Below are 27681 nucleotides of genomic sequence, written 5' to 3' on the forward strand. Positions count from 1 at the left end.
AGGCGCTCTATAAATGGAATCTTGTTGTTGTTATCCTGAGATTGGTTCAGTGTAGAGTTTGGTTAGTATCAGGCCTGGTTCAGTATAGATCGTGAGTCAGTTTGTGTCGGGGCTGGTTGTGGAGCATGAGTTTGTGTGCAAGTTGGTTCAGGGCAGCTGTAGAGTCAGTGACTTTCTGTCGATGTTAAGGGTTAGAGTCTTTCAGGCCTGGCTCAGTGCAGTTTCCTTGGGTCAGTTGCTGCCAGGGCTGGGTCGGAGCAGTTTGCACGGCTCATTTGCTAGTGACCGGCAATGTGTAGCTGCTGAGAGTTAGTCGCTGCCAGGTCTGGGTCAGTGTAGCAGCAATGAGTCAGGTTCTGTCCAGACTGCTTTAGTGTAGTTATCGAGTAAGTTTATGCTGAGATGGGTTCAGAGTTGGGTTTGTGAGGGTGAGTTTAGTCCAGATGTTGAGTTGGTTTCTGTCAATGTTTCCTTAATGTAGCTGAGAGTTGAGTTTAGTTGAGAGAGTGTTTGAGAGTTGGCTTGTGTCAGAGCAGGTTCAGTGCAGTTTAGTGAGTGGGGCCAGGGTTGGATTAGTAGAATTGTTGAGAATGAATTTCTATGGATTTGATCAGTGAAATCACGAGAGTTGATTTGTGTCGGGACAGGTTCGGTGTAAATTAGTTTGAGTCAATGGGTGCCAAGGTGTGTGAGGGTGAGACGGGGCTGGCTTTGTGTTGCTGAGTTAATTTGTCAGAGAATCCTCTGTAGTTATTGATGTAATTCATGCTGAGTTTGGTTCAGTGTATTTGATGTGTTGGTCAGTGTTGGGGCTGGTTCAGTGTAGGCACACAACCAATTTATTTACAGCGGAGCTTGGCTCGGGCAGGTTGTACTATAATGGACTATACGGTAAGTGTTGTTTTTTGGAAAACTTAGGATATTTGTGTCCTTTCTTTCCAGCAACTTGTGATTTGTGGAAGGTAAGGTAAGTGTACTAGTGGAAACACTCTATGTCTGTACTGTTATTATTCCAGGTTTTGCGAGGCTCCTGCAAGTCTGTTGTTGCTTTGCTGGGATTTCTTCAGCTATTCCGAGGTTGTCCTGGAGCCAATGCCGGTCTGTAACCTACATCATCTCAGGTATCAACCGAAGCCAAGTCTGTGCTAATGGAAACCAAACGCTAATGACTGAAGCTCGCGCCCTGTTTCTGTCTCTAGTATCTTGGGACTTGTGGAAGATAAGGTAAGTCTGTACTGGTGGGAACCCTGTGATGATGGCAAAGGTGGCATCTTTCTCTCGCACCTTTCCACACTCCAGAGGTTTAGCAACACTATGTGGACTTCATGCAGGATGTCTGACATCCGAAAACATATGAGCTGAACTCTGGTTCACCCTGGAGGTTGAGATTAGAAGTCTAGTAACAGACTGCGGTTTGAAAGGGACAGGATGGGAGGAGATGTTGCTGGATTAATGTATTGAGCTTAGAGTTTGGGTTGAGGGTTTAATTCATCGACACAGATTGTAGGAAACACAGAAATTGAGGTTAGACACTGTTAGATGGTGTAAGATCAGATTTGATGGGTATCTGTTATAATCTTCTGATTACAGTGAATTTGCTTGGTCTTGGGTAATATAGAGTAGCTGTGTGAAGGTTGGTTTAGTTTATTTACCCAGAGCCAGTGTCTAGGTCGGTTCAGTTTAGTGGCTGAGAGTCGGTTTGTGCCAGGTATGGTTTGGAGCAGTTGTCGATCATTAGTTTGTGACCGTGTTGGTTCGGTGCAGGTTGTGAGGTAGTAAAAGGCTAATTAAAATAGGGTGAATGTTTGGGATCACAGAGAGGGGTCCCAGATGCTCAGGACTGATTTGCTAAAAAAAGTGCCTTGGTCACATTTGAGGTATAAAAGGGAGGAGGTGGAGATGAACCAGAGTTGTTGAGGTTTGGAGTTTTCACTGGCACTTGACACTAAAATTACTAATTATACAAACTCTGAATTTCAGGAACTTGTAAGAGATTTGAGTTTGGTGTAAGGTTACTCTTTTGGTTACTACCTCACAACCTGCAAAATTGAGAAGAGACTGATCACTCCTTCCAGAGTGCACTTAAACAGCATGTAATTCTCACCCAGAGATAAGATACCCTGACGAGGTGTGGAGTCGGTGTCTGTCAAGGCTGGTTCAGGGCAGTTGTGGAGAGATAGTCCATGTCAGAGAATCCTCTGTTATTGATGCATTTTATCCTGAGATTGGTTCAATGTAGAGTTGGCTTGTGTCAGGGCTGGTTCAATGTAGGTAAAGAGCCTAATAGTTTACAGCAGTGTCTGACTTGAACATGTTACACTACATTGGACTACAGTTTGTGAAGATTCTTGGAAACCTTAGGGTGATGACTGAAGCTCACACCCTGTTTCTCTCTCTCTAGCACCTTGGGACTCATGGAGGATAAGGTAAGTCTGTACTAGTGGAACCCTACGATGATGGCAAAGGTGGTATCTTTCTCCCTTGTACCTTTCCACACTCCACAGGTTTGGCAACATGTGGACTTCATACTGCATGTCTGACATCTGAACACATATGAGCCTGAACTCTGGTTTACATTGTAGGTTGAGATTAGAAGTCATTGGTAACAGAAACTGGGGTTTGAGAGGGATAGGACAGAAGATATGTTGCTGGGTTAATGTGTTGAGCTCACAGGTTGGGTTGAGGGAAGAATTAATTGGTACAGATTTTACAAATCACAGAGATTGCGGTCAGACACTGTAGTTGGTGGTGTAAGGTTAGATTTGATAATGTCTATTACAAGAGTTTGATCAGAGTGAATTTGTGTGTAAAGATTGGTTTATTTGCCCAGAACCAGTGTCTGTTGAGGTTGGTTTGGTTTAGTGGCTGAGAGTCTGTTTGTGTCAGGACTGGTTGTGGAACATCAGTTTGTGTGCAAGTTGATTCAGGGCAGGTGTAGAGTCAGTGAGTGTCTGTCGAGGCCAGTCAAGTGCAGTTGTTGAGGGTTAGTCTTTCAGGCCTGACTCAGTGCAGTTGCCTCGGGTCAGTCGCTGCCAGGGCTGGGTCGGAGCAGTTTGCATGCTGGTTTGCTCGTGACTAGCAATGGGTAGCTGCCGAGAGTCAGTCGCTGCCGGGTCTGGGTCAGTGTAGCTGCCATGAGTCAGGTTCTGTTCAGACTGGTTTAGTGTAGTTATCAAATATGCGTCATTACGACAGAGGGAATCATGGGGAATAATTGAAATGTCAAAACTGCCATAGATAAAGTAGATAAAATATATTCAGATGTGTGAGGAAGAATCAGGAAAGTCGGTAGCAGTCATCACTACTTTGACCAGCCATTTTGACCTGTTAATACAATTAATTAAACATATCTTAAAAGAATGGATATAAAAATCTTGTTTGATTCTAAATGATCATAGAGGAATCCATATATCCCAACAGGTATATGTATAATAATAATAATCCTTGAATTTGATATAGTGCTTTTCACGTTGGGAGGACGTCCCAAAGTGCTTCACAGAACACACTGTAAAGTGAATTGACTGTATATTTGTGGGCGAACGCGGCAGCCAATTGCGCACAGCAATGTCCCACAAACAGTTGTAGATTGAAAATGACCAATTTATTATTTTTGGTTTTGGAGGGATTATTATTAGGCTCTGTGTGGAGTAAGGAAACTTACCCAAGGTTTCGCCCTCTGCCTGGAATTGAACTCAGGTCCCTCGCTTGCAAAGCGAGTGCTCTAACCACTGAGCTACAGGACTCCACAAAGTATGTGTTTTATATGCTTTATAAATATGCAACGCAATGACACTTACTATTTCATGTGATCTTGGGTACATTTGTCTGAAACAAAGTGAATGTTACATCCCCATTCACTGAGTGGGTTAAAGCACTAACAAACATTCCAGAAGTTCCTAGTTTCTCTCATTGACTTTTATCCAGTGCCCAGTTAAGGTTTTAGATTTGATTCTGTTTGTACTGAATTGGTTGGAGATGCAGTTAACTTCAGTGGTCTGGGCTGGGGAGGGAAACATCAACCAAGGTTTGCGTTCCTCAGCATTATCCGATGATCTCTATGTATGATGCACATACAGTAGTGACAAACGACAAGTTAGGTTTGTAAAGCGCCTTTCACATTGGGAGGATACAGTATGTGGATTGAATGTGATGCTCCCTCCAGTGGTCAAATAGTTATGAGTGTCTCCCTATCAAAGCCCACAGATGTATGATTAATGGCCTCCTGGATGAGACACTGTAGAGTGAGTGGCACCCATAAAACCACACCCAAGTAGAAGGGAAAACCGCTAAATGTGTTCAGTTGAGGAGAGGGTTAGAGAAAAAAATATTGTTTTTATAAGTGCTTCGAGACACTATCCTGCATGAAGGGTGTCATACAAATGAAATTGTTATAAATATGAAAATCAACACTGGAGGACATGGATATTTGGAATCATTTTTAATATGTTGTATGCACGCCTGTCACCTCTGGATGTGGTTGTATATTAGTATATAATAATTAAAATCCTTGCATTTGATATAGTGACCTATCATGTCTTCCAGATATATTGTATCATAATTCTCAATGTGGTTTTAAGAGGTGTCTCATGCCCTGAAATGGAATAGACTGGCTAGATCACAATTCAGATGTTTAATGTTTGAAAGTCCCAAATGATTGGTTCTATCCAATCATAGATTGAGATCTAGTTGGGATCCATTTTATTGAAGTGGACACAAGCTAAGCTACAAATCACCTTGCTATAAACCTAACAAAATTACTACCTTAGTAACTTTGACGTGTGTAATTCTTGCTGAGGCCCTTACCTGGGTAAAATAACAAATGTTCTCGACAAAGAAAATGAGGACTAAAAATAAAGGACGTTTGTTTTCTTACTGAATTTAGTGTTGAATTCCTTTTTGATTAGGTTGCTATTCGGTGTGGTAAACCTGTCATTTAATAGATTGTGGTGCTGTGTGTCGATAGACGTTCGCAAATTACAGAGGTGTTATCTTTGCCTTTATCTTGAAGAGCTATTTTTAACATTGCTGTAATGTTCGGCGGGGGGGCAATGTCATGGCTGCAAGATGGAACAAGTGTCGACTTGTGGCAATTCCACTTAGAAAAATGGAACATCATTGTGCAGTGGCTGTGCAGCAGACCTGCCCCAGCCTCTTGGCTCCTCCGTTGAAAGATTGTTTCTGCCGTTTGGTGAATCAGTAACATAGTGGCTGAAGTTCAGGATTGTTCCTGGAAGAGTTGAAGGGAGATTAGAAGTTTTATATTTCATGCAGAGTTTTTTTAGTACATTGAATACTTTGCACAAGTATCTATTGAAACTGAGACTATGATAGCATTTAAAGGGAATTGGATAAATCTTTTAAGAGAACCAATATGAAAAGGTGCAAAGAATTGGGATTAGGCTGGATAGCATATATATATATATATATAGCTTGGGCTCAATGAGCTAAATGGCCTCCTCTGTGCCGTAAAATCGATGATTCTGTGCTGAATTCCCCATCAAAGCTGGACTCCTTGTGACTTCCTGTAGAGAGAACATTTTGGAAGTTGAGTCTCCAAGTTACCTTATTACAGGAGGTTATATTTGCACTGACAAGAGTATGGCAAAGATTTAAAGGATGTTGAGTGGATACAGCTATCGAATAAGATGAGACAAGCTGGAGGTTTTCGCTCCCAACGCTGAGATGATTCAGGGGGGCTTTGATTGAGGTGTCAGGATTATGAAAGGATTTGATAAAGTGGACGTTTTAGTCTTTCAATTGTTGGTGAGTCTAAAACAAAAAGCCATAAATATAAGGTAGCTCGTTGTAGATCTAATAGGGAATTTAGGAGGAAATTCTTTACACAGAAGTATAGTTACAGAATTTAGGGGTCGGTGGGGGACGGCAAGCACAGTGTGGGTGGGTGGGAGAGTAAGATCAGGGACCGGGATTGTGGCTTAAATTTGGAGCAGTGAGACCGCAGCCCTTCCCCGGAACTCATCATCTCTCCTCAAATCTTCACCCACCCCCAGACACCATCCCCTAGATGCCACCCAGACACCCACCCCCAGACATCATCCCCTAGATACTCCCGTGTCATACTTGCCCGCCATTCCCTGCCCCTGTTATATTTCCCACTCCCTGTGCTGTTGCTCTTGGGCCCCCCCAATAACTTCCGTCACTGGTCAGAAGGTGGTGTGATGATATCATTACCCCAGCTTCAGACCAGTGTATAAAAATTGTTGCCGCATCACTGCACAGAGGGTGGTGGAATTCATTGCTGGAAAATGTTGAACTCACTGCCGGAAGATATGGTTGAAGCAAAAAAAAAACTTCAATGTATTTAAGAAAAAAAATGATGGATACATGGGGGAGAGGGGAGTAAGAGGGATGGAGTTTATGTGGAGTATAAACACCAGCACGGACTAGTTGCACCAAATGGCCTGTTTTCGGGCTATAATATTTCATGTAATTTTATTAGTTCCTCTCCGTGTGAGTGAGCACCTTCAGGGAACATCATTTGAAACAGCAAAACAATTCTAATATTCAATACAAAGAGAAGTAAATAACTAATTTCTCTCCATGTGACTTTTTTGGTCAAAAAAAATCATGTGCCGTTTTGAAAGAATGTCACTTTCCCACATTACGCTAATATCTTTCTATAGTTTCTCTTGTATGTCCTTCACTGGTGCCAAGAATGAACAGAGTGCTATTGTCTTTATTGCGCTATATAGACATATGTGCTACCTAAACATGGCCAGCCTACAGATGGGTTGCATATAAAACATTTAAAATTTGCACAAGTTAGCTTTTTTCAAAAAAAAACTTGGTTTAAGTAAACATTCTCCGATCGTATAGCAGACATAATAGGGTAACTTCTGGAAAAAGAACAGAAAACTGCATTATTTTTCACTTGAACTGAAAACATTTATTGGAGCGAAATTTTTGACTTCAGACCTTCTTTGCTAAATGTGTTCCTGTTTTATGGAGAAACCAGTTAATACAACCAATGTACCACTGAGTTTAATTCGGTGCTAAAGCCCAAAAGATTGTGTTTAAATTCATGATTTTAAAAAAAACTCCAACTTTTAAGTTACACGTTACAAACATCTGAATGTCCAGACAGATGGTAGCTGTCCACACCATGTGACTGTTCTCTAGACTTATTACTTGCCCTGCAAAGGAGCACAGAATTTATAGCTCCTCGTCTGGTGCCAGCATCTGTTCCTAACTGAACCCAGGAAAAAGGACTCATAACAGTCAAGTAGGAAAATAACGACTGTTATGGGGCTCAAGGAATGTCCCAGTGTATCAATAAAAAATCATTTTCGACAACTCAGTAAAATATTTAAATTGTCAAGCATCGTTCTGTTTCTTTGTGTAATGTATTTAGTAATAAACATTTAAAGCAAACTCTGGTTATGGAAGGGAATGCAATGAAACACTTTTCTGTTTAGTTCAATGTAATTTTTTTCTAGATTATTTAATAGGGGTTTTGGATCTTCAAAGTAGAGAAAAATAATTAGATCCATACATTAGATATAACTTGGTACTTAAAACAGAATAACATGTGCTAATGGATTGTGAGTATACTGGGATACAGATTATACTTTTCTTTGACTATGAAAGGCTACAGTTTCACAGACGTTATGCTTTTAAGCCTGCACGTGGTAGGTTTAGTGATCTCAGCAAAACTCAAAATATATTTAATAGTAGAAAATTTAAAAAGATTGGTGGGAAACCTCACTTTTTTTTGTTTGCCTCTGTCTCTCTCCTTACTCCCTCCTCTCTTAAGGCTCATGTTAGGGCACAATTCCTTGATTGCTGGAGGCGCTTTGGTACATGATCATTTGTTATGTGAGTCCGTGCATGAATTTGGACTGTACTTTAGCCAAATTCTATTTACTTTTCACTTAACTTCAGCAAACACTAAGGGTAATCTTTTCATTGTAATCAGGAAAAGATACGTTAGTCTATTGCTTTACCCCTCTAACATCCAGCAATGCAGAGGGAAATTGTCTATTACTATTGATGTTAGAATCATAGCATTTTATTCCAATTTCCATCAAACACTGAAGGAAGTTAAAGCAAATGGGAATATATTGATCCTTATATCAGTGGGGGTTTTATAAGTGAATCTCCAGTCTAGGCACCAACTTTACATTTATATACAAAACACTGCTTGTCATCTATTTTATTCATAACATTTCTATCCATAGAAAGTGAGCATTTTCCTCTTACTAATTATAGCTCATAATTGCTTCAGATAAACTGTAAGGAACATTTTGTCACCTCATTTATGATGCTTAACTGCCAGATACATTGAAATCTATTGGTAAATTCACTTCCATTTGAGATCAGTCTTGATTTGAACAAAATGAGATAATAATTCTATTTGTAATTTTAAACAAATCATAATCTTTGGCATTTGGTATAGGTACCTTTCACATTAGGATGACATATAAGAGCTTTATGGGATCCAATGTTCAGTGACTGTATTTTGCAGACAAATGGTTATTAAGTACATATTGACCATTGTTCAAATTAAAAGTAACATGAAATTAAAACTGAGTGTAGGAATAGCTACAAATGTACACAGAAAATCCCTGTGTTTTTATGGATGAATTCTTGTGCTGATGAAAGTGAGGGGTTCAGATGCAGAGTAAAGATCCCTAGAGTAAAGATTCTGCTTTTATTTTGGAGTCTTCTGTTTGCCCATCCTCAGACCTCATTCAACATATCACACAGCCTTTCTACTTGTTATAACAGCTATGTTTCTGGCCTCACTTGTCAGTTCATGTTGAACTGTGGGTATGTTGTGCTGTGCACCTGTCCCCACTTTGAACTGGGTTGAAACTGTCCAAGTTAATTTCCCAATGGTTCCTTTACAACTAGCAGAGAGGAGACTTTCATCCCACAAGTCTGCCCTGGATCCGTACCCAGCTCCCAGAGTTGAAAGAACAAAGTGCTACCTCCCAGCGCCAACCATCATTGATGAGCTCTCCCTGATCTAGACAATACATCTATATTGACACGTTGCAAGTTTCCTTATGTGCTGTAGTCAAGAGACTACATGATTGGAATTCTTCTGCCAAACAAGTTAATAACTATTGCTGGGTAAGTGAAGCAAGCTTGTTTTTACTATGTGAATGAAATGATCAAAATCTATTTGTACTTGGAATTAGATGTAGAACAGGGACCTTGTACGTTGAGTTGAAACTTCTGAAGCTGAGTAGTTAATAATCCTTCAGATAAATTGAGCATTTATTCCAAGGCTGTTTGTGGGACAGTGCTGTTTTGCTTTCTTCTATATTTCAGCAAATTTATCATACAGGCCAGAATATCTATTTGTATACTGATGCCTGACCTGTTCCAAAAAGAAAGAGACTGTTTATTACCTAAACCGCAAGGAGAAACAAACTGTTTTTATTCGTAGTCAAAGTGAGAAATGGATCTGATCACAAAGAGTACAATTGTACTCTTCTTTGGTTTAAAAAATTAAGTTACAGTTTAAATATGAATGTTTCAGGGCATACTTCTTAATATATAAGGCACATTTGGAAAAATATTTTCAGTGCAATTTTCATTCTCGTGGAATAAAAGTATCTTTTTTGGTTTTGTAGGTGTGACTTACACTCAGGTAGAATTTATTCACTGACAGTAGAATGAAAAACAGATGTTATTGCTAGTCATCTAAATGCTCTTAACCAACAAACATCTGTTTTCTATCAACCTGAAACCATCTAAATTTTGTCATGTGGAAACAGTGCTTCAGTTAAATTTATTATAGGCCAAAATAAGTACGAAGTGGGAGTTCCTTTTTTGGCACATTTATTGCAATCCAATTGCACCACAGAGTGTAAGTAAATGAATAGTTATAACATTATAGCACTTGTTTTGGTATTTAGACAGGCAGAACTGAATGCCTAAAATATTGCTTAAGTTCAGCATTCATCTGAAGTGTTCATCTTCAAGTTTATTCAGTTATTATTTTCACCCATATGGGCACCTTTTAATCTGATGAATTAAGGTTTTGTAACAAAAGACCTGAGTCATTTATTTTCTAAGCATTTCAGTCCATTTGCTCTAAATGATTTCAGTGTTTAAGTAAGAGAGATGAGTTTAAACATGAATACTTCACATTAAATTGATTCCTTCTAGCAGCCTATATTGGGACCAAATGTTACAACTGTACCAGATGAATTACAAATAGAATATCAAAACTATGTACTAAATAATATTCACGTCCAAACATCAATGTAATATGGTTCCAAATATGCTTATAAATCACCCAAACACCATTGACTACCCTTTCTTCCCATTCGGCTGCTGATGTGTAGGGAATACAGTGAGTCCGATTTATTTGTTTTGCATCTCAAACATTTCATTTATAAATATCGAAGCAGCTTATTAGAAATGGTGCAATTGTTACAATGCATTGTTGCCAGACACGGACTATACTGAACAGGATTTACTTGAACCTGCAGGATTCATATGAATCTTTTCACTGTTTTAAGTAATCCAATTTTTTTTAATGGTTTATCTAAGCGCGTTTTCTTTTCCTGTTTACAATAATGTATAATAATCCTTGCATTTGATATAGTGCTTTTCACGTCTTCTAGACGTCTCAAAGCAGTTCACAGAAGTGAAGTGACTGTATATTTGTGGGTGGAACGCGGCAGACAATTGCACACAGGGTCCCGCAAACAGTCTACTACTGTTACTGTTTACTACTGTATTATTTATTATACAATGCGCTACATGAGAAACAATGGGCACTGATACATGGGGGGGAAAAAAAAGTAATTTTTTTTTAAAAAAAAGACAAAAAAAAAAGCTGTCTTTTTCAACATAACAGTAAAATAGCAATAATAATCCGTGCGTTGCGTAAAGTGCCATATTGCGTCGGTCGATACGGCTTTCAAGTTTTACTGCGAAGCGTCGTGACCGTGTATTGCATTTGCAATGTTTGGAACTGCAGAGTTTTACAGACGGGCCCTGTCCATCCGCCAACTGCACAGACAGTTAGTGACACAGACAGACAGACACAGATCGACAATGGACAGACAGACACAGACAGACACACAGACTGTATGAGAGGCTGCACGTGGTTTGTGCAGGGAGCAGGATGCTCGGCGGTCGATTGAGCACGCCCGGTGAGGGAGAGTGTCGATCGCCGGCGGCTCGTCGAGCAGCCGGCGCCGTGGCGCCGCCATGTTGGTGAGGGAATGTGCGGCTGCTGGGCTCGGGGCCTGGTGTCGGGCACTGCGGCGGCTGCACTCACCCACTCACTCACTCACTCACTCACCCCCAACCCCAGCGAGTCGGGGCCGGAGCTGCCGAGTAACCAGGGGCTGAAGTGTCAGCAGCAGCAGCGGCGGCGGCGCCGCGGTGACGAGATGTTTAAGAGAATGGCCGAGTTCGGTCCCGACTCCGGGGGGAGAGTGAAGGTAAAAGGCGCCCTCTCTCCCCCCCCCACCCCCACACCTCCCTCTTAAAGGGACAGGCGCCCCGGCACTGCGGGCTTGCAAGCCCGAAATTTATATCCGCCAACAAACCAGCAGCTTGTTGTCAGGTGGGGGTGGGGGGGTGGGGGGGGGAGGACACGGAGCTGCCTGTAAATGGACCCGAGGATGCACCTCTGCACTGAACCTCTGCGTGGGCGAGTCTCATCGATTGCAAATTGATTTTGAGGGGGAAACCCCCCCCACTCCCCCAAATACTCAGTTGCTTTTCCTCAGTAACTTGGAAGTCTAAAGCCCCCCCTAAATGACCTCAAATACATTCTCCTTTAGTCTGATTGCTAAACGTGTGTGTGTGTGTGTGGTGGGGGGAGGGGGGGTTGGGGGGGAATGGAAGGATTGTAATATATCTTAATGTAGATCATGAAATGCTTAGTTGTTTGATTTCATAAAATGCTCCACCAAATATTCACAACTAACCACTGAGGAGAGGCCGGTGATGTCTATCAAAACTGCAATGCACCATAACTCATCCCCGCTGCGTAAGAGCTAAGGTTGTCCTACAGTAATATAATAATAATAATAATCCTTGCATTTGATATAGCGCTTTTCACGTCGGGAGGACGTCCCAAAGCGCTTCACAGAACACACTGTAAAGTGAATTGACTGTATATTTGTGGGCGAACGCGGCAGCCAATTGCGCACAGCAATGTCCCACAAACAGTCGTAGATTGAAAATGACCAATTTATTATTGTTTTTGGTTTTGGAGGGATTATTATTATGCTCTGTGTGGAGTAAGGAAACTTGCCCAAGGTTTCGCCCTCTGCCTGGAATTGAACTCCGGTCTCTCACTTGCAAAGCGAGTGCTCTAACCACTGAGCTACAGGACTCCACAGATTGGATTTGCCCAACCTGTGCGGTGTGTTAGCTACAATCAAATGCAAGGATTATTATTATAGCTATATATTTTTTTTAAAAAACCATAAACACGAGTTTCCCTTTGTAGAAAAGCTGAATTCTGATGTAGGGTTTCCCGTTCCGTCCCATCCTGTGAAAATCCAAATTGAAGGACCCGCATCTGCTTTTAGATTGGTTGGATAACAATTCTTGCATTCGATATAGTGATTTTCGTGTCTCGAGGACGTCTCAAAGCACTTTGCAGGATTTACTGTGAAATGCGTGAATGTATTTTATAGACAAGCTAGCTATATCTTGAGGTAGTAAATTACTGTTCCAGTTTATTCTCCAAATAGCAGATGCATGAAAGTGAATACTGTGAAATTTTAGTTTAATCAAGTACCCTCTTTTGTGGCCTCACACAATTTCCTGATCGTCATTATTCTCAATTAAATGACAGCAATAATTTATTACTTTTTAAAGGGAAGACAAATTCCTTGGCTGGTGGAGAGGTTGCTTAGTTTGATGTATTCTGTGTGGCATTGTGTTACAACTTGATATCGAACGAAATGAGGAATGCTCCAGTGCATTCAAATTATTTCTGGTTGTAGACCAGTGACTTTCAAGGATTCTCCCATCCTGTTGTGCAGTTATTAAAAAGTGAAATGTTTTCTTAAAATATCGGAATCATTCAGATTCTAATTTATTTTTGTCTAAATGTTCTTGCTTCTACAGGGTGTAACTATAGTTAAACCAATAGTCTATGGGAATGTTGCTCGTTATTTTGGAAAGAAAAGAGAGGAAGACGGGCACACTCATCAATGGACAGTATATGTTAAACCATACAGGAATGAGGTAAGAGCTGCTTGCACCTAAATGGTATATACTAAAGGATCAAGACTATCTGGAGCACTGAAATGAACAAATGCTACACCAAATGAATGAACGGTTTTGTCAGTCACAATTAGAAGTTTCCTTTTGAGCCCGTTCAGTGGAACAACTGGCATGATAAATGCAATCTTAACATCTGCAAGTTTTATTAAGTGTGCAAATGTTTTTATTTTGACTTTGCTTCACGATTTAATGTATTGGGAATAAATCCATTGCGACTCTTGTTGACGTGATAAAATAGTGAATTGTTGCTCACACAACAGCTATTTTGTAAAACAGAAGTTCCTTTTCTTCAAATGTTAAATTTGAAGGTTAATCTCATACTTTAATGTATGTATAAACATTACAGTTAATATTTTGTTTAATTTCACAAGTTTTTAGGTGGATATAAATATATTAGTACAATTATCTTGAACTATAAAATACTGATTTAAATGTACAGGAAACTATTTCAAACCTCTGAGCTTCAGTTGTGTAAATGGTTGTGGTATTCATAATTTTTCCCTCAGGTTTAATAAATTCTGTCAAGAGAATAGAATACAGCATGATTATTACTTGGGGAACGCAACAGATTTTACTGTTTTTCTTAATACATTTGTTCAGGAAGTCTTTTTTTGATGTTTTGGAAAACTTGGAAACTATTATAGCAATAAAACCTTTTTATGAAATATCACACTTGACATAAAAGCCTCATGTTTTTCCATATAAAGGCAGCACATCGGCCTTAACCAGCTATTTATTACCTTGTATGTTACCTCACAACAGATTTAACTTAACATGAGTATTAAGTACACTGACTACAGTGGCACTACTAAAGTATTTTTGTTTTCTTGTGCCACATTTCCCCACAATTTATATGGCTGGGGCGGTTTTGTTCACCCCTTAATAATCAAGGATTTAATTGTGGAATAACTGGTGAATTAAGTGCTCAATTACTTCAGAGTGCTTAAACATACAATCATGTCAAATGAGCAGTTCATGTGCAAAGCATGTTTGGCTCCATTATTTCACCTTCATGACCTGATTTGTCTTCAGAAGTGACGCTTTGCTGATGATATCACTCTCTACAAAGTAAACTCCTGAAATGAAGGACAAATGTTGACCAGATCACTGCTGATGCATCTGGGTAGATAAATTGTGTTATCTTCAATGTAGAGAGAACCAAATCATTAACTTGGTTAAGAATATTTTCATTGTGATCTTGCTCACCTTCCTATACAGTACCAATCTCTCTTCAATTATAAACATTCAGCTGTTAAGTAGTCTCGCAATGGATCAGTTGATGATAATCTCTTCAGGTAAGAAGATTGAGGGTTCAAGCTTCATGCCGGGATTTTAAGTTTATAATTGAAACTCCATTGCAATAGTGAGTAAGCAAGGCGTGGTTGGAAGTATCATCTGAAGCTGTATTTGCCTGTTCTGGGGGTTCAAGTGGATATTAAGGATCCTGGATTAGTATTTTCAAGTAGAGCCAGAACTGGTGATCTTGTCAATGTTTTCCCTCATCCAAAAGTGATTAATTTATAGGCTTTCATTACCTTGTTAGAGAATGGTTTGATCGTGCCTTTTTTGCATATCTAATTATATGGCGCTCTAAATTACTTTACAATTGTACTCAATTTTTGAAAGTTAAACTCATGACTCAATGCTGTACTTGATTTTGCTTTGAAACCATTTATTTACCTTTGCAGGAATAGCCAAGCATGAAGAAGGAGATGCATTTACCACTATAATAATCTTTGCATTTGATATAGCGCTTTTCACGTCGGGAGGATGTCCCAAAGCCCTTCACTGATATCTTAAGCATCTTGTATTAGATTGTCATTGTAAAAGCTATGGCATTAACCTTATCCATCTACGTGTTACCTTATACTTGTTTTGATAAATAAGGAAAGCTCATAGAATATATTCCCATTCTGTCTTTTTAGTGGTTCATTTTTTTAGCTGGAAGAGATCAGTATGCTGAACACTAAATTGTTTCTGTTTACTACAGGACATGTCAGCATATGTAAAGAAAATTCAATTCAAACTACATGAAAGTTATGGTAATCCTCTGAGAGGTGAGTCAAAAAGAAAAATGTTAATATAGTTATTATTTATTATAGTTGCTACTGTCAATTTTGATGAATTGTCTACAACATAAATATAAACCTGTATATGTTTCTTAGTTATTCAAAAATGTATTCCAATACTTTATTTAAAAACGTTGGCAAACCTTTTGCATGCTAAATCACCAGTGAAAGATGTACAATTCTGTGAATTCTATACCATATTTTTCAAGGTTTTCTGTTTGATATTTTGTGCACAGGTCTCAAAATGCAGGCATTATAAACAATTCCCAACATGATTGGAATAGAACATAGCAGTGTTCTGCTTTGTGATACAGTACTCTGCCTTGTGGGTGGATTCTCTCAACTTCTTCCCACTTGATACAACTGGTGAGCCAGTGTCTCAGAGTTTGATTATAGGAGGATATCTTGATAAATTAATGCCAAACCTGATAAGTGCATCTATGGAGATTTTTAATGGTTAACCTATTCACTGTGGAAATAACTTCTTTTCCTGCGTCTGATCACCTTTCTTCTTGTTATTTGAATCGCTTTGGGACACTACCCCGCGTGAAGGGCACTATATAAATGCAAGTTGTTGTATTTCCCAAAATGATTTTGAAGTTAATAGGTACTTCAACTAATTCTTTTGGAATTGACCAGGATGTGTGTGCTACAATATATTTTACAAAGTTCATTTTTCTTTTCCAGTTGTCACAAAGCCACCATATGAAATCACAGAAACTGGATGGGGTGAATTTGAAATCATAATCAAAATTTTCTTTATAGATCCAAATGAAAGGCCGGTAAGAATCTAAGATTGTTTTATTTCACATTATGTCTTAATCATGATAATCTAGAATAGTATTTCTTCTGCCCCATGAATATCAGCATGTGAAGCACTTTGCAAAATCCATCAAATTACAGTTCTGAATATAACATTTCAATGGTTTCTCCTCTTGATCATCTCTTCTGTTTGTTTAGATGGGCACTAGATATCTTATTTCAATAAAAAGTAGGAAGCTGTCCTTGGTTTCCTTGAAAATTTTACTCTTTTCCAAATTCATCAAAAAACAGAATAAATTTGGTCCTTCATTGATCTCATTCTTATTTGTGAGGCAAATAAGAATTAATAATTATTATTAACTTGCTCTGCTCTTTGTGTTAAACAGGTAACACTCTATCACTTGCTGAAGCTCTTCCAATCTGATAGTAATGTAATGCTGGGTAAAAAGACGGTGGTTTCTGAATTTTATGATGAAATGGTAAGTATGGGAAGACTATGTCAAGATTTGGAGATTTACAAAATAAAATCTTTAATAAAAATGTTTTTTTAAAGACATTGAGATTGAAAAACTGCAGAAGCTATGATTGACCTTGATTCACATTTAATGTTTTTTGTCTGAACTGTAGATATTTCAAGACCCTACTGCAATGATGCAGCAACTACTGACAACATCTCGGCAATTGACACTTGGAGCTTATAAACATGAAACTGAATGTAGGTATCAGTTATTTAATAAAAGTTATGTTGTTTCCTTTAAAAATGAGGCCTGAGACATAATATGGCTCAACAGGACTAATGAAGGCTTTCACAATAACATTGTCATATTAGTCCTACCCCACTAAATTTTCAAAGTTATTGAGTAATTGGCCTTATTTTGTACATGTTTTTAGTTGCAGAACTTGAAGTGAAAACCAGGGAAAAGCTAGAAGCTGCTAAAAAGAAGACCAGCTTTGAAATTGCAGAGTTTAAAGAGAGGTTGAAAGCAAGTCGTGAAGCCATCAACTATTTAAAGAGTGAAATTAAAAAGATTGAAGAAGATGACCAAGGAAAGGAGACATGAATACAATTTGCTTTAAATGAACTAAAAATCTTGGAACTCTTAAGAAGCATAACTAAATTTCCAAAAAATATTTTGCCTCTTTTTTTAAAAAAAATATCATGTGCTAAATGACTAAAGATTAACTGATTCACTCAAAATAGACGTTTGGACAAATGAGAACTAATGGGTTTTATTTCGAAGCCTAATGCGTTGTCGTAACAATGTTTGGCAAGCTTATTGTGAGATTTCTCTGGACTAGTCAATGTTGTTGAAGAGAAAAAGGGAAACAATGATCTGCTACAGTTTTGTATTTGGATTTTCAACGTATGCATTTTTACATTTTTATACTTAAGATTTTCGTTAGTTGATTTGCAAAATCATTTCAATAAAATGAGTTTCAAAATTGTACCATTGTAAGTTTTTTTGGAATCAAATTTGGTAGAGAGAATTAGGCTTGCATTTTCTTTGGATGTTACAGCACTTTTTCAAAAAAAAAAAAGCTGTTTGCATCTGTACTGCACCTCATTACAAATAAGATATGAAATTCCAAGGGTATTTTGTCTCCAGCGTCATGAAGAAAATAATTAAGCTTTAACTGATGGTAAAAATCATAACATAGACTCTTTTGAATGGTTAATGTTTATGGAATGTCTATTTCTACGCAGGAGTTACTGCAGAGTGACAATTTGTAAGTGAACACAGCAGCCTAGTTTTGTACAGCATTGGAAGCTGCAAAATCTTTTATAAATTCCACCTTTTATGACAGCCAGTCTCCAATCACCTCTATTCACGTGGGCTGCTCCCTGTGCTGACATTTGGCTGTGACATGGGCAATAACTGACCTGCTTTAGGGGTTTATTTGCTCTGGCTGACATAAAGGTTTTGAATCAAAGAGCTGAGCTGTCTATTGGAAGAATTTATGACCAGTTAAAGAATTTGTTAAGTGCCCTGGGGACATCAGTAAATTTAGAAAGAGAGAAAAGAAATTGTAGTTAATATATCCCGGTTCAGGGGTGAGTATACCTACCGGTACATTGATGGTTAGGGTGACCATCCTCTAAGCATACCGAAGTCTAAAAGCACAGAGCAAGTTCTACCTTGATCTTCTGATCATTCTGCTGTACATGCATTTACATCACTTGTTCTATTGTCTTAGTGGTATTGTATCCCTTTTCTCTTGAAAGCGACATTTACTGGGTATATACAGTTCAATGGGCCCCAGCAGCCTGTTACCAAAGTGTCCATTCTTCATGTGCAAGTCTCATCTGCTATTTAACATTGAGGGGTGTCTCAGATGATCCTGGTTCTTAACTCACCTTGATATCCACTTGAACATCATGTGAACGTCATTGGAGAAACGTCACGAATAGGAATTCCAGGTTGATTTCTAAAAATACCAACGATGAGATCATCTCGATTTTCTCCGAAATGGGTCCATTTAATCACTGCTTATTTCAAAATGGATTTCACTCCACCTCACCGACTGTCCCACTGTCTGCAAATGTTATTCTCAAATCTCAACACATATGGGTTAAAAAAGGTCGACATAAAATACACAGATTAACCACTGGAGGGCAGTCAAAATTTTAGTGTTTAATACAGGTACTACTGGATCATCCTGGATGCACACACGGTGGCTTAATATCCACTTGAAGATTTTGTTCCAAATTTAATTAAACATAGCGATGGTATTTTGGTGAGCAGCTCACAAACCCATTGGCAATTAAGAAAACAAAATGTCTAAACCAAGATTTTAAAATGTATGTCCTGGGTGAGACCACAATTCCAGCGCCTTGGGATGTCCTCTTGAAGTGAAAGATGCCGTACAACTGTAATTTTGTTGTTGTAGTGCTATTTAATTTGTGGTCTCTCTAATTTAAAATATATAATAATCCTTGCATTTGATCCTCATCTTTGAGACATCTGAAGTGCTTCACACAATATATGGTAAAGTGAACTGCCTGTATGGGTGAAACACAGCAGCCAATTGCACACATATTTGGATTGTTGGAAAGAGTAGCAGAGTATTAAGTTACATTATTTAAATTGATATGCAAACTAATACATAGAATGTACAATGTTGTGAATAGTAATCCATTGAAATTCAGTTAATTGAATTCTCAATTTGCCAGTGAAAATATTCAATAAATTGGCACTATTCATTCAAACAGTATTCAATTAACCGATTGATAGTCTTACATTAGGCGCGCAAATGGTTTGGGATTTCTAAATACTATTAAATTAATTGAACTGTTCAATTCTCTGATATTCAATTAAACAGATTTCACTGTATTTGCTGTGAGCCGGGCTCAGTTGGCAGGACGCTCGCTTCTGAATTCGAAGAATGTGGATTCAAGACCCACATGGGAGATTTGAACTCGTTGTCCAGGTTTGTACTCTCCAGTGCAGTACTGGGGGAGTAATGCAGTGCTGTCCTTCGGATGACATGTTAAACACGGGTCCTGTCTCCCTGTTCCAGGTGAAGGTTTAAAAATTCCAGGTCACTATTGGCAAAACAGAAGGGAGTTTGTGCGGTGACCCCGGCCAACCATCAGCAGATGGGGAAAAATATGATCATCCATTCTCTGTGATCCTGTGCAGCTCTCACTCTGGCCCTTTACAACTTTCTGTCTCACTGATCCTGTTTAGCCCGTGTGTGTATTTCTATGTGTGTCTGTCTGTCTCTGTGTGTGCCTCTATGTGTCTGTGTGTGTATGTCTGTCTCTGTGTGTGTGTGTCTGTCTCTATGTCTCTGTGTATATTTCTGTATGTGTCTGTATCTGTGTATATGTCTGTGTCTCTGTGTATATATGTCTGTGTGTGTGTCTGTATCTCTCTGTGTATATGTCTGTGTGTGTCTGTATGTGTGTGTGTCTCTATGTCTGTGTGTGTCTGTCTCTCTGTGTGTGTCTGTGTGTATATGTATGTGTGTCTCTGTCTCTATGTCTCTGTGTGTATATGTCTCTGTGTGTCTGTGTCTCTCTGTGTATATGTCTGTGTGTGTGTCTCTAAGTCTCTGTGTATATGTCTGTGTGTGTCTCTATGTCTCTGTGTGTGTCTGTGTCTCTGTGTATATGTATGTGTCTGTGTCTCTCTGTGTATATGTCTGTGTGTGTGTGTCTCTGTGTATATGTCTGTGGGTGTGTATATGTCTGTGTGTATATGTCTGTATGTGTGTCTCTGTCTGTGTGTGTCTGTATGTCTCTGTCTGTGTGTGTCTGTATGTCTCTGTCTGTGTGTGTCTGTATGTGTGTCTCTGTCTGTGTGTGTGTGTCTCTGTGTATATGTCTGTGTGTGTGTATATGTCTGTGTGTCTCTGTGTGTGTATATGTCTGTGTCTGTATGTGTCTCTATGTCTGTGTCTCTATGTCTGTGTCTCTATGTCTGTGTGTGTGTCTGTCTCTCTGTGTGTATATGTCTGTGTGTGTGTCTGTCTCTCTGTGTGTATATGTCTGTGTGTGTGTCTGTCTCTCTGTGTGTATATGTCTGTGTGTGTGTCTGTCTCTCTGTGTGTATATGTCTGTGTGTGTGTCTGTCTGTATGTGTGTGTATATGTCTGTGTGTGTGTCTGTCTCTCTGTGTGTATATGTCTGTGTGTCTCTGTGTGTAAGTCCCGCCCCCTGTGTGAGTGACCCGGAAGCAGTCCCTGGCGGCCTGTGTTACCCGCCGCCCTCAGCCCCTCTCTGTCTCTCTGTCTCTCTCAGTGTTTCTGTCGCGGGCGATGCTGTGAGGACTCGGCGCCGTGTGGCCGAGGGCGGAGCGGACGGCGGCACTTCATGTCAACCAGTTTCAGTGAGTTCAGCCGATCCCGAGCTCGGGCTACAGAGAGGAGACCCGGGGTCTGAGGGGGAGACCGGGAGCCCGTGAGGGGGGCAGTGAGGGGGGCAGTGGGGGGGCAGTGGGGGGGGGCTGTGGGGGGGGCTGTGGGGCAGTGAGGGGGGCGGTGAGGGGGGGCGGTGAGGGGGGGCGGTGAGGGGGGCGGTGAGGGGGGCTGTGGGGCGGTGAGGGGGGGCGGTGAGGGGGGCGGTGAGGGGGGCTGTGGGGCAGTGAGAGGGGGCAGTGAGGGGGGCTGTGGGGCGGTGAGGGGGGGCAGTGAGGAGGGGCTGTGGGGCAGTGAGGGGGGGCGGTGAGGGGGGGGCTGTGTGTCTGGTGCGAGGGCTGTGTGTTTGGTGAGGGGCTGTAAATGAGGCTGTGTCTGGTGTGGGGGCAGTGAGGCTGTGTGTCTGGTGTGGGGGCAGTGAGGCTGTGTGTCTGGTGTGGGGGCAGTGAGGCTGTGTGTCTGGTGTGGGGGCAGTGAGGCTGTGTGTCTGGTGTGGGGGCAGTGAGGCTGTGTGTCTGGTGTGGGGGCAGTCACTGAGGCTGTGTCATAGGAACATAGGAATTGCTGGATGAAAAAAGACCAAAGTCCATCTCGTTCGCCTTGTACCATTCTGGTAGATGCACACTACAATAATGGAGATGTTGACAGCAATTAATTCTGTATGGATTAATCTACGAAGTTAGAGATCAGTCATTGAGCTCTGTGTGTTTGGTGTGTGAGTACACTAATTGGTGCAAATGGGACGTATGCAGACACTGATCTGGACATGAGCAGATCGAGAGCTGCTGAAAGTTAGCAGGCGCATTACTCGCAGTTCTGTTGGAAAACATCATTAAGATCTCTTGGTGTTTATTTTTACTCCTCCATTGAAAAATGAAATCTGTAACATCAGAGTGATCAGTTTGCTGGATGAATGTTGCTCGACTGCTATCTTTGGGGGAGTTTTTTTTAAAGACACCCCCCCCCCCCCACCACCTCCAAAGCTGGTTCTAATATTTTGCGGCAAATGTTTGAATTGGCTGCGCAGTCATTTTGTCAGGAGAATGTTTTAGAAGACTGACCACAATAAATACTGTTACTGTGTTCTGTAGGTGTGGCTGAGGTACAGTAGTGCAGTTTTACCAGGTACAGGGCTCTTTCTGAACACTGGGGTTTCATGAGCTGTTGCTGCTTGACTTGATCGATGACTTGAATTTCATTTGAGACACTTCATAAAATATATACAGGGCAGGCCAATCTGCCAGTAATTTCTTTAGATGTTTAATGGCAGGATTTCCTGGGTTAAATTGAGCTTGTGAATATTTTATGTTTCTGAGATTCCACTGTAATTTATTATGTAACTTTGACAGCTTTTACATAGTCAGGGAATTGTGCTAAATGTGTATTTTTGCAGAAGATGCTTAAAGTCATGTTATCCATTTGGATAGATCACCTTTTCTGGTTACCTGCAGCCAGCAGTAATTAATCCTTTTGTATTAAAAATAATAATAATCCTTGCATTGGGTATTCAGAAGGACAACAACAACAACTTGCAGTTATATAGCGCCCTCCAAGCAGGGTAGCCTCTCAGAGCGCTCTGGACGTCTCAAAGCGCTTTAGGTGATTTACTGTGAAATGGAGTGACCATATTTGTAGACAAAAAAAATTGATGCGTGAAAGTTGAGATTTTGTTCAGCATTTTCCTCAGTAATTATCTCACTTCCTCACCTGAAATTGATTTTGACTTTTTTCTGCCTTCAACTGAGGTATGGTTTTACAGCTACCTGGCCCTCAACTCGTACTTTGCTCAAGTGATCGTTATTGATGTCTAAGCTTTGACAGTGAGCGGGTGATAGGCTACGCGATTGGGATGAAAACAGGTATCACAGCTGAGCCCAATCCTGAGCTCACTTGCTGTGCACACAAACTTGAGTCACTGTATAGTGATCTGGTACAGGTGCTCTGTTTAATTTTTTTCCCTCTCTAACTTGGGCCACCGAGGATAATTGTTGTACCAAAGCAATGGTGAAGACAACCCTTTAGTGCATTTGATCTCATCTTTCCAGAACACCAACCCAGTTATCTTACCTCATGGAACAAATGCACTGACCCATTGGGCGAGCTGACTTGTTAATTCTTTCAAAATATTTTGGAGTAGAGGTCCCAGTGAATGAAAGAGCTTTAACAGTTGCCCTGTTACATATGTTCAATAGCATTCACTGTGAAGGTGGTCTACTTTTACACAGTATTTTGAATCAGCATCATCAGCAGGTGTTGAATACTTTCTTAGTCTGTATTGGGATGTGTGTGGGCCTTGTGAGTGAGTCTTGTTTTCACTATATTCCAGTGGGGAAGCAGTTTGTCTTTGCTCAGGTTTTTCCCCATACCAGCGGTTTTACATGTAAGTAATAGATAGGGTGATAACAAATACATTTAGCAAAGAGTTCAGACAGCAAACTTGAGTTGAATGTAAATGGTTTATGACTAACATTTAGACTGCCATTGTACACTGTTGTAGCTTGATATGAACGGTATTTTTTGCTGGTGTATTGTTAATGGCTAAGTGAAGTTGTTGACTGTCTGCATACTCCATGATGTGAGCTTCATACCAGAGGATTAATAATGAGGATGAAATCATAAGCAGAAACTCAACCACGTGTAACCTTTGATTTCTAAGATATATAAATCTCACTTCCTATTCTTTGCATTGTTTCTACCAGAAGGAATTTTTGAGAGACTCATCAGCTTGGAGACTGTATAGTTTATGATTTTGAAGAAAAATGTAATTGCAGCGATACATTACCATTAAAGCTGGTTGTGTTTTTCACTGTTGCTGGGATGGTTTGCTTGAGGCAACTTCACCACCCTGAAGGGAGCCATATCTGAGTTGCAGGCTTGCCTATCAGAGAAGCTGTGGCTAGATTTGCCAACTTGAACGACAGAGATTGGTAAAATAGATTTTCCACTACATCTCCCGAGTCCAGTAACTGCTCGGCAGCGATAGCTGATGTGGACTGTTACCTGAGCAAACATAGTCATGATTATAACTAGAGAAAAATATCGATGTATCCATTATATGTCCTGTAAAAGACAAATGTCATAGTTGATTAGTGCACTGCATATTTGAGTTTGGGATAAGTGTTGGTGTTATATTAGGAAGATTTGATGAGATACAGTTTCTCATCTGTTCCTCACCGACTATTCCGTTTTAGCAATTGTCTGTCTTGGTACATTAAGAGTTTTTTTTTTTGTGTGGGCAGGCAAGAGCAATTATAAAATTAGAAGGTAAAGTGTTTAGAGTGTTCTGCCAGACTGTGTCTTGCTTTCGCTAGAAAGGGCAGTGAGAGGAATGAATAATTCTGTATCCTGAACCTTTTCATCTACACTTCATAACATATATTTACAAAATATACAGTCAATTCACTTTACAGTATATTCTGTGAAGCGCTTTAATGTGTCTCGAAGATATGAAAAGCACTGTATCAAATGCAAGGATTATTATTACATGTTAGCTTTTTAAGTATCTAAAATACCATGCAATAATAATAATCCTTGAATTTGCTATAGTACCTTTCTTTTTGGGAGAATGTCTCAAAAGTTCTTTACAGGACATACTATAAAGCATAGTGAAATATTCTTCGTAGGTGAGCATAGCAGCCAATTTGTGCAAAGTAATGTCCCACAATTGGGTATGAAGTGAATGACCAATTTTATTTGTGGGATTGTCAGCTGAGAAACTTCTTTTTTTTTTGAATAGTGTCATGCAATCTTTAACAATGTTAAATTGGTTTAAAATCTCATCCAAAGAACAGCATCTCCAACAATGCAGCACACTGGGGGCACAATGTAGCACTGTGTTGGAGCGTCAGCCTTGACTAAGTGACCAAAGTTGGACTTGAATACAACAAACTTCTGAGGCGAGAGTGCTACCAACTGAACCAGTCTACCTGAAGGAGGCTATAGATGTCATATTTGATCTTTGGGTGTTTCTGAGTATTAACTTGTGAACTCGGCCACTTTAAAAATGCAGTGGTTTTACTGTCCTTACACCTTTGGAATCTGGTTTCAAATCCATCCCAAGATTAAATATGTTTTTTTTAAGCTCTGAGATTTGTTTGACAATCCAGCTTCTTCTGGGCACAATACACATTTTCTCCCATAATATTAAACTGAATTAGTTATCTAAGGTGGAGGTCATAAATGATTCCCATGGGAATGAAAGTGTCACTAATGCAGTAGACGTATGCTCTTCTGAGGTTACGCTTACCACAATTTGTTGCGAATGGTGCCAAGAGAATTTTATCTGGAATCCGATCTGTGCTGTAACTGACCTATTATCAAAGTTACATGCCACGAAAAACAAGACTTGCGAGAGGAGTAATATTATGGGTTAAATAACCTGTAATAAGTGGGTGATATGACATCATCACTGGTGTGTACTCTCAGATGCTTATTTTGTTTTCTCTTCATTTCCGTCCCCTCCCCCTCACCCCAAAAGGCATAAAGACATATTTGTGTTTGCAAATGTTTTCAGATTGTGCTGTTTCAGTGTACAATGATACTGAGTGTGGAGTACTTCATGGCAGCTTTTGACTGGTCTTGAATGATTTCCACAACCTCATGTCAGGGATTTTTGTAAGCATCGCTTACATTTCTTAGCATCAGATGTTTGTGAAAGGCTGCATACAGTACCTTGCCCTGTTGAAATGTTCAGGAAGTTTGTTAGATGCTCCAGTATACCCATATTTGTACTTGTTAAAAAATGCATTCTACAAACATTTCTGTGACTTAGACTATTCCAAAAATTATGTGGAATATCTAGATGTTAAAATGCATTTTTTTTGCTTTATGCGTGTATTTGAGAACTTTCAGTCAAATGTCTCACAGTTACCATGTATTTTGTGATCTTATAATGTTAAAAAAGAAAAGCAGTCCAGTTACAGTCTGGAAAAGGGAAATACCAGACTTCAGTAACATAACCAGCAGAAAATTGCTGCTCCTCCAATTTACTAAACTATTAAAATTTCAGAATGTTATGACTGAGGTCTGGTGAGGTTTTAAGTGTGCGTTAATATTAACACAATATCTAGTACTCTCGTGAAACTATTTTGTTTTTTTGTTGAATCCATCTGAAAACCAGTTCACCTCAGTGTAGAAATGTGCAGCTAAATAGTCTGATTCATGAATGAAAATTTTGACTGTTAAATGTGACATGTAGAAAATGTTGGCACCAGTTTAGGCATTCAGTTTTGGCTTATAGTGGATAGATTATTGTTGCAACTGTGGTTTCAGAATATTAAATTTGACAGGATGTAAATGACTTTTTTTNGGAATTGGCTTTGAATTTGTAGATATTTTAGTTCATGTAACTTCAGCTTTACATTCCTAAAATGTTGCTTGAATAAGCTTTTTTATTTTGATAGTTATCCCGATTTCATCTGCAAAACTCCACGCAGCTCAAGCTGGTAACTAAAATGTCAAACAATCCAGAAAAACAAGCTCTATAAATACAAGTTAATTGCAGTGGGAGAGTTTGATTTGGTCAGAGGCTGGTCTGTTTATCTAATTATAACTAAAATGGACTCGATGTTGCAAAACAGTCGCAGTTTAGTTGAAGTGAAATATTGCAGTATAAAATCATTGAAATGGATAATTAAAATGCATATTTAGAATGATTATGGTTGCACATTATTGCAGGAGGTTTCTTTAACAGACGTATTGAGGAAAAAGCCTCGTTCAAAAAATAGTTGCTTCTTTGTAAAGTCTGTCTGATGTACACTGCTACCTGAAGACTCTTTTGGGTATAAATGGTATGTGTTTTAAATCATGTCTGCTGCATAGAAACCATCTTATTGAAAGGTACCTACTGTAACTTGACTAAGCTGAGCTTCAATTGCTATTTTTGCCATGATTGATGGTACTGTGGCATATAATTGGGAATGGTTAACATTTGATGGGATTTTGCTAGCAATTTTAAAACTACAGTGTTAACTTGTTTCAAGCAGATGTAGCAGATTGCATACTATAATAATAATAATAATCCTTGCATTTGATATAGCGCTTTTCACGTCGGGAGGACGTCCCAAAGCGCTTCACAGAATAGACTGTAAAGTGAATTGACTGTATATTTGTGGGCGAACGCGGCAGCCAATTGCGCACAGCAATGTCCCACAAACAGTCGTGGATTGAAAATGACCAATTTATTATTGTTTTGTTTCGGAGGGATTATTATTAGGCTCTGTGTGGAGTAAGGAAACTTGCCCAAGGTTTCGCCCTCTGCCTGGAATTGAACTCAGGTCTCTCGCTTGCAAAGCGAGTGCTCTAACCACTGAGCTACAGGACTCCATACTATGTCTTATTCAAACATAAAACTTGCTTTGTTGAGTCGGAATGCTGCCGGAATGTATTTCAGTTTTGTGCTATTCACTGTTGTGTCACCGAAATAGATTTATTTATCAATGCTGAGGGAACATATGTCTGCTGATCTGAAGCTATTTTCCCTTCTTTTTCCATGCACCAGTTATTTAGACCACATACACAAACAAAATCTGGCAAGATGCCAGTTTTCTACGCCACCATGGTTGTTTTGCCTGCAATATTGATCTTACATTCTGATTTCTTGCTTTGTCTCACTTTATTTAAAGAATGCTGCATAATTGGAAACATAATTGTGAAAATCGCAATGAATACTCTGAAAGGATTCCGGGATCTTAAGGTGGTACATTTTGGAGAAGAATAAAATGGAAACTAGAAGGGTCGGTTTTTAATTTATATACTT

General features: G+C 39.6%; 2 protein-coding genes across 4 annotated transcripts in view; both read left to right on the forward strand.

Annotated features, from left to right (window-relative positions):
• The first annotated feature begins 1150 nt into the window (after positions 1-1150).
• yeats4 (YEATS domain containing 4) lies at positions 1151-17195 on the forward strand. Of its 2 annotated transcripts, XM_007903730.2 has the most exons (8): positions 1151-1224; positions 2402-2426; positions 13075-13194; positions 15224-15290; positions 15990-16084; positions 16451-16543; positions 16692-16779; positions 16956-17195. In XM_007903730.2, exons 1-8 carry the CDS (start codon positions 1166-1168, stop codon positions 17123-17125), a joined length of 717 nt encoding a protein of 238 aa, XP_007901921.2. In that variant the 5' UTR covers positions 1151-1165; the 3' UTR covers positions 17126-17195. The 2 variants fall into 2 exon arrangements, with proteins under 2 accessions (XP_007901921.2, XP_007901922.2); XM_007903731.2 differs by lacking the exons at positions 1151-1224; positions 2402-2426 and adding an exon at positions 11196-11429.
• Positions 17196-20755: 3560 nt separating this feature from the next.
• frs2a (fibroblast growth factor receptor substrate 2a) overlaps positions 20756-27681 on the forward strand; it is a 37039-nt gene continuing 30113 nt past the window's right edge. The window contains exon 1 of one of the 2 annotated variants that reach the window (XM_042335706.1): positions 20756-20896. The gene's annotated coding sequence lies outside the window, so the exon portion shown is untranslated. Of the gene's footprint in view, positions 20897-22029; positions 22050-27681 lie in introns of those variants that run through there. The other variant, XM_007903736.2, reaches the window with a different exon arrangement.

This window comes from Callorhinchus milii, unplaced genomic scaffold (assembly GCF_018977255.1).
Source record: "Callorhinchus milii isolate IMCB2004 unplaced genomic scaffold, IMCB_Cmil_1.0 Scaffold5, whole genome shotgun sequence".
Taxonomy (NCBI): Eukaryota; Metazoa; Chordata; class Chondrichthyes; order Chimaeriformes; family Callorhinchidae; genus Callorhinchus; species Callorhinchus milii.

Bases quoted from the DNA above. Each gene is read 5' to 3' on its own strand.
- yeats4 (XM_007903731.2), top strand. From the start codon at position 11,208: ATGTGCGGCTGCTGGGCTCGGGGCCTGGTGTCGGGCACTGCGGCGGCT. The intron at 13,195-15,223 runs GTAAGAGCTGCT...TGTTTACTACAG, and splicing joins TTAAACCATACAGGAATGAG to GACATGTCAGCATATGTAAA. The intron at 16,085-16,450 runs GTAAGAATCTAA...TGTGTTAAACAG, and splicing joins TAGATCCAAATGAAAGGCCG to GTAACACTCTATCACTTGCT.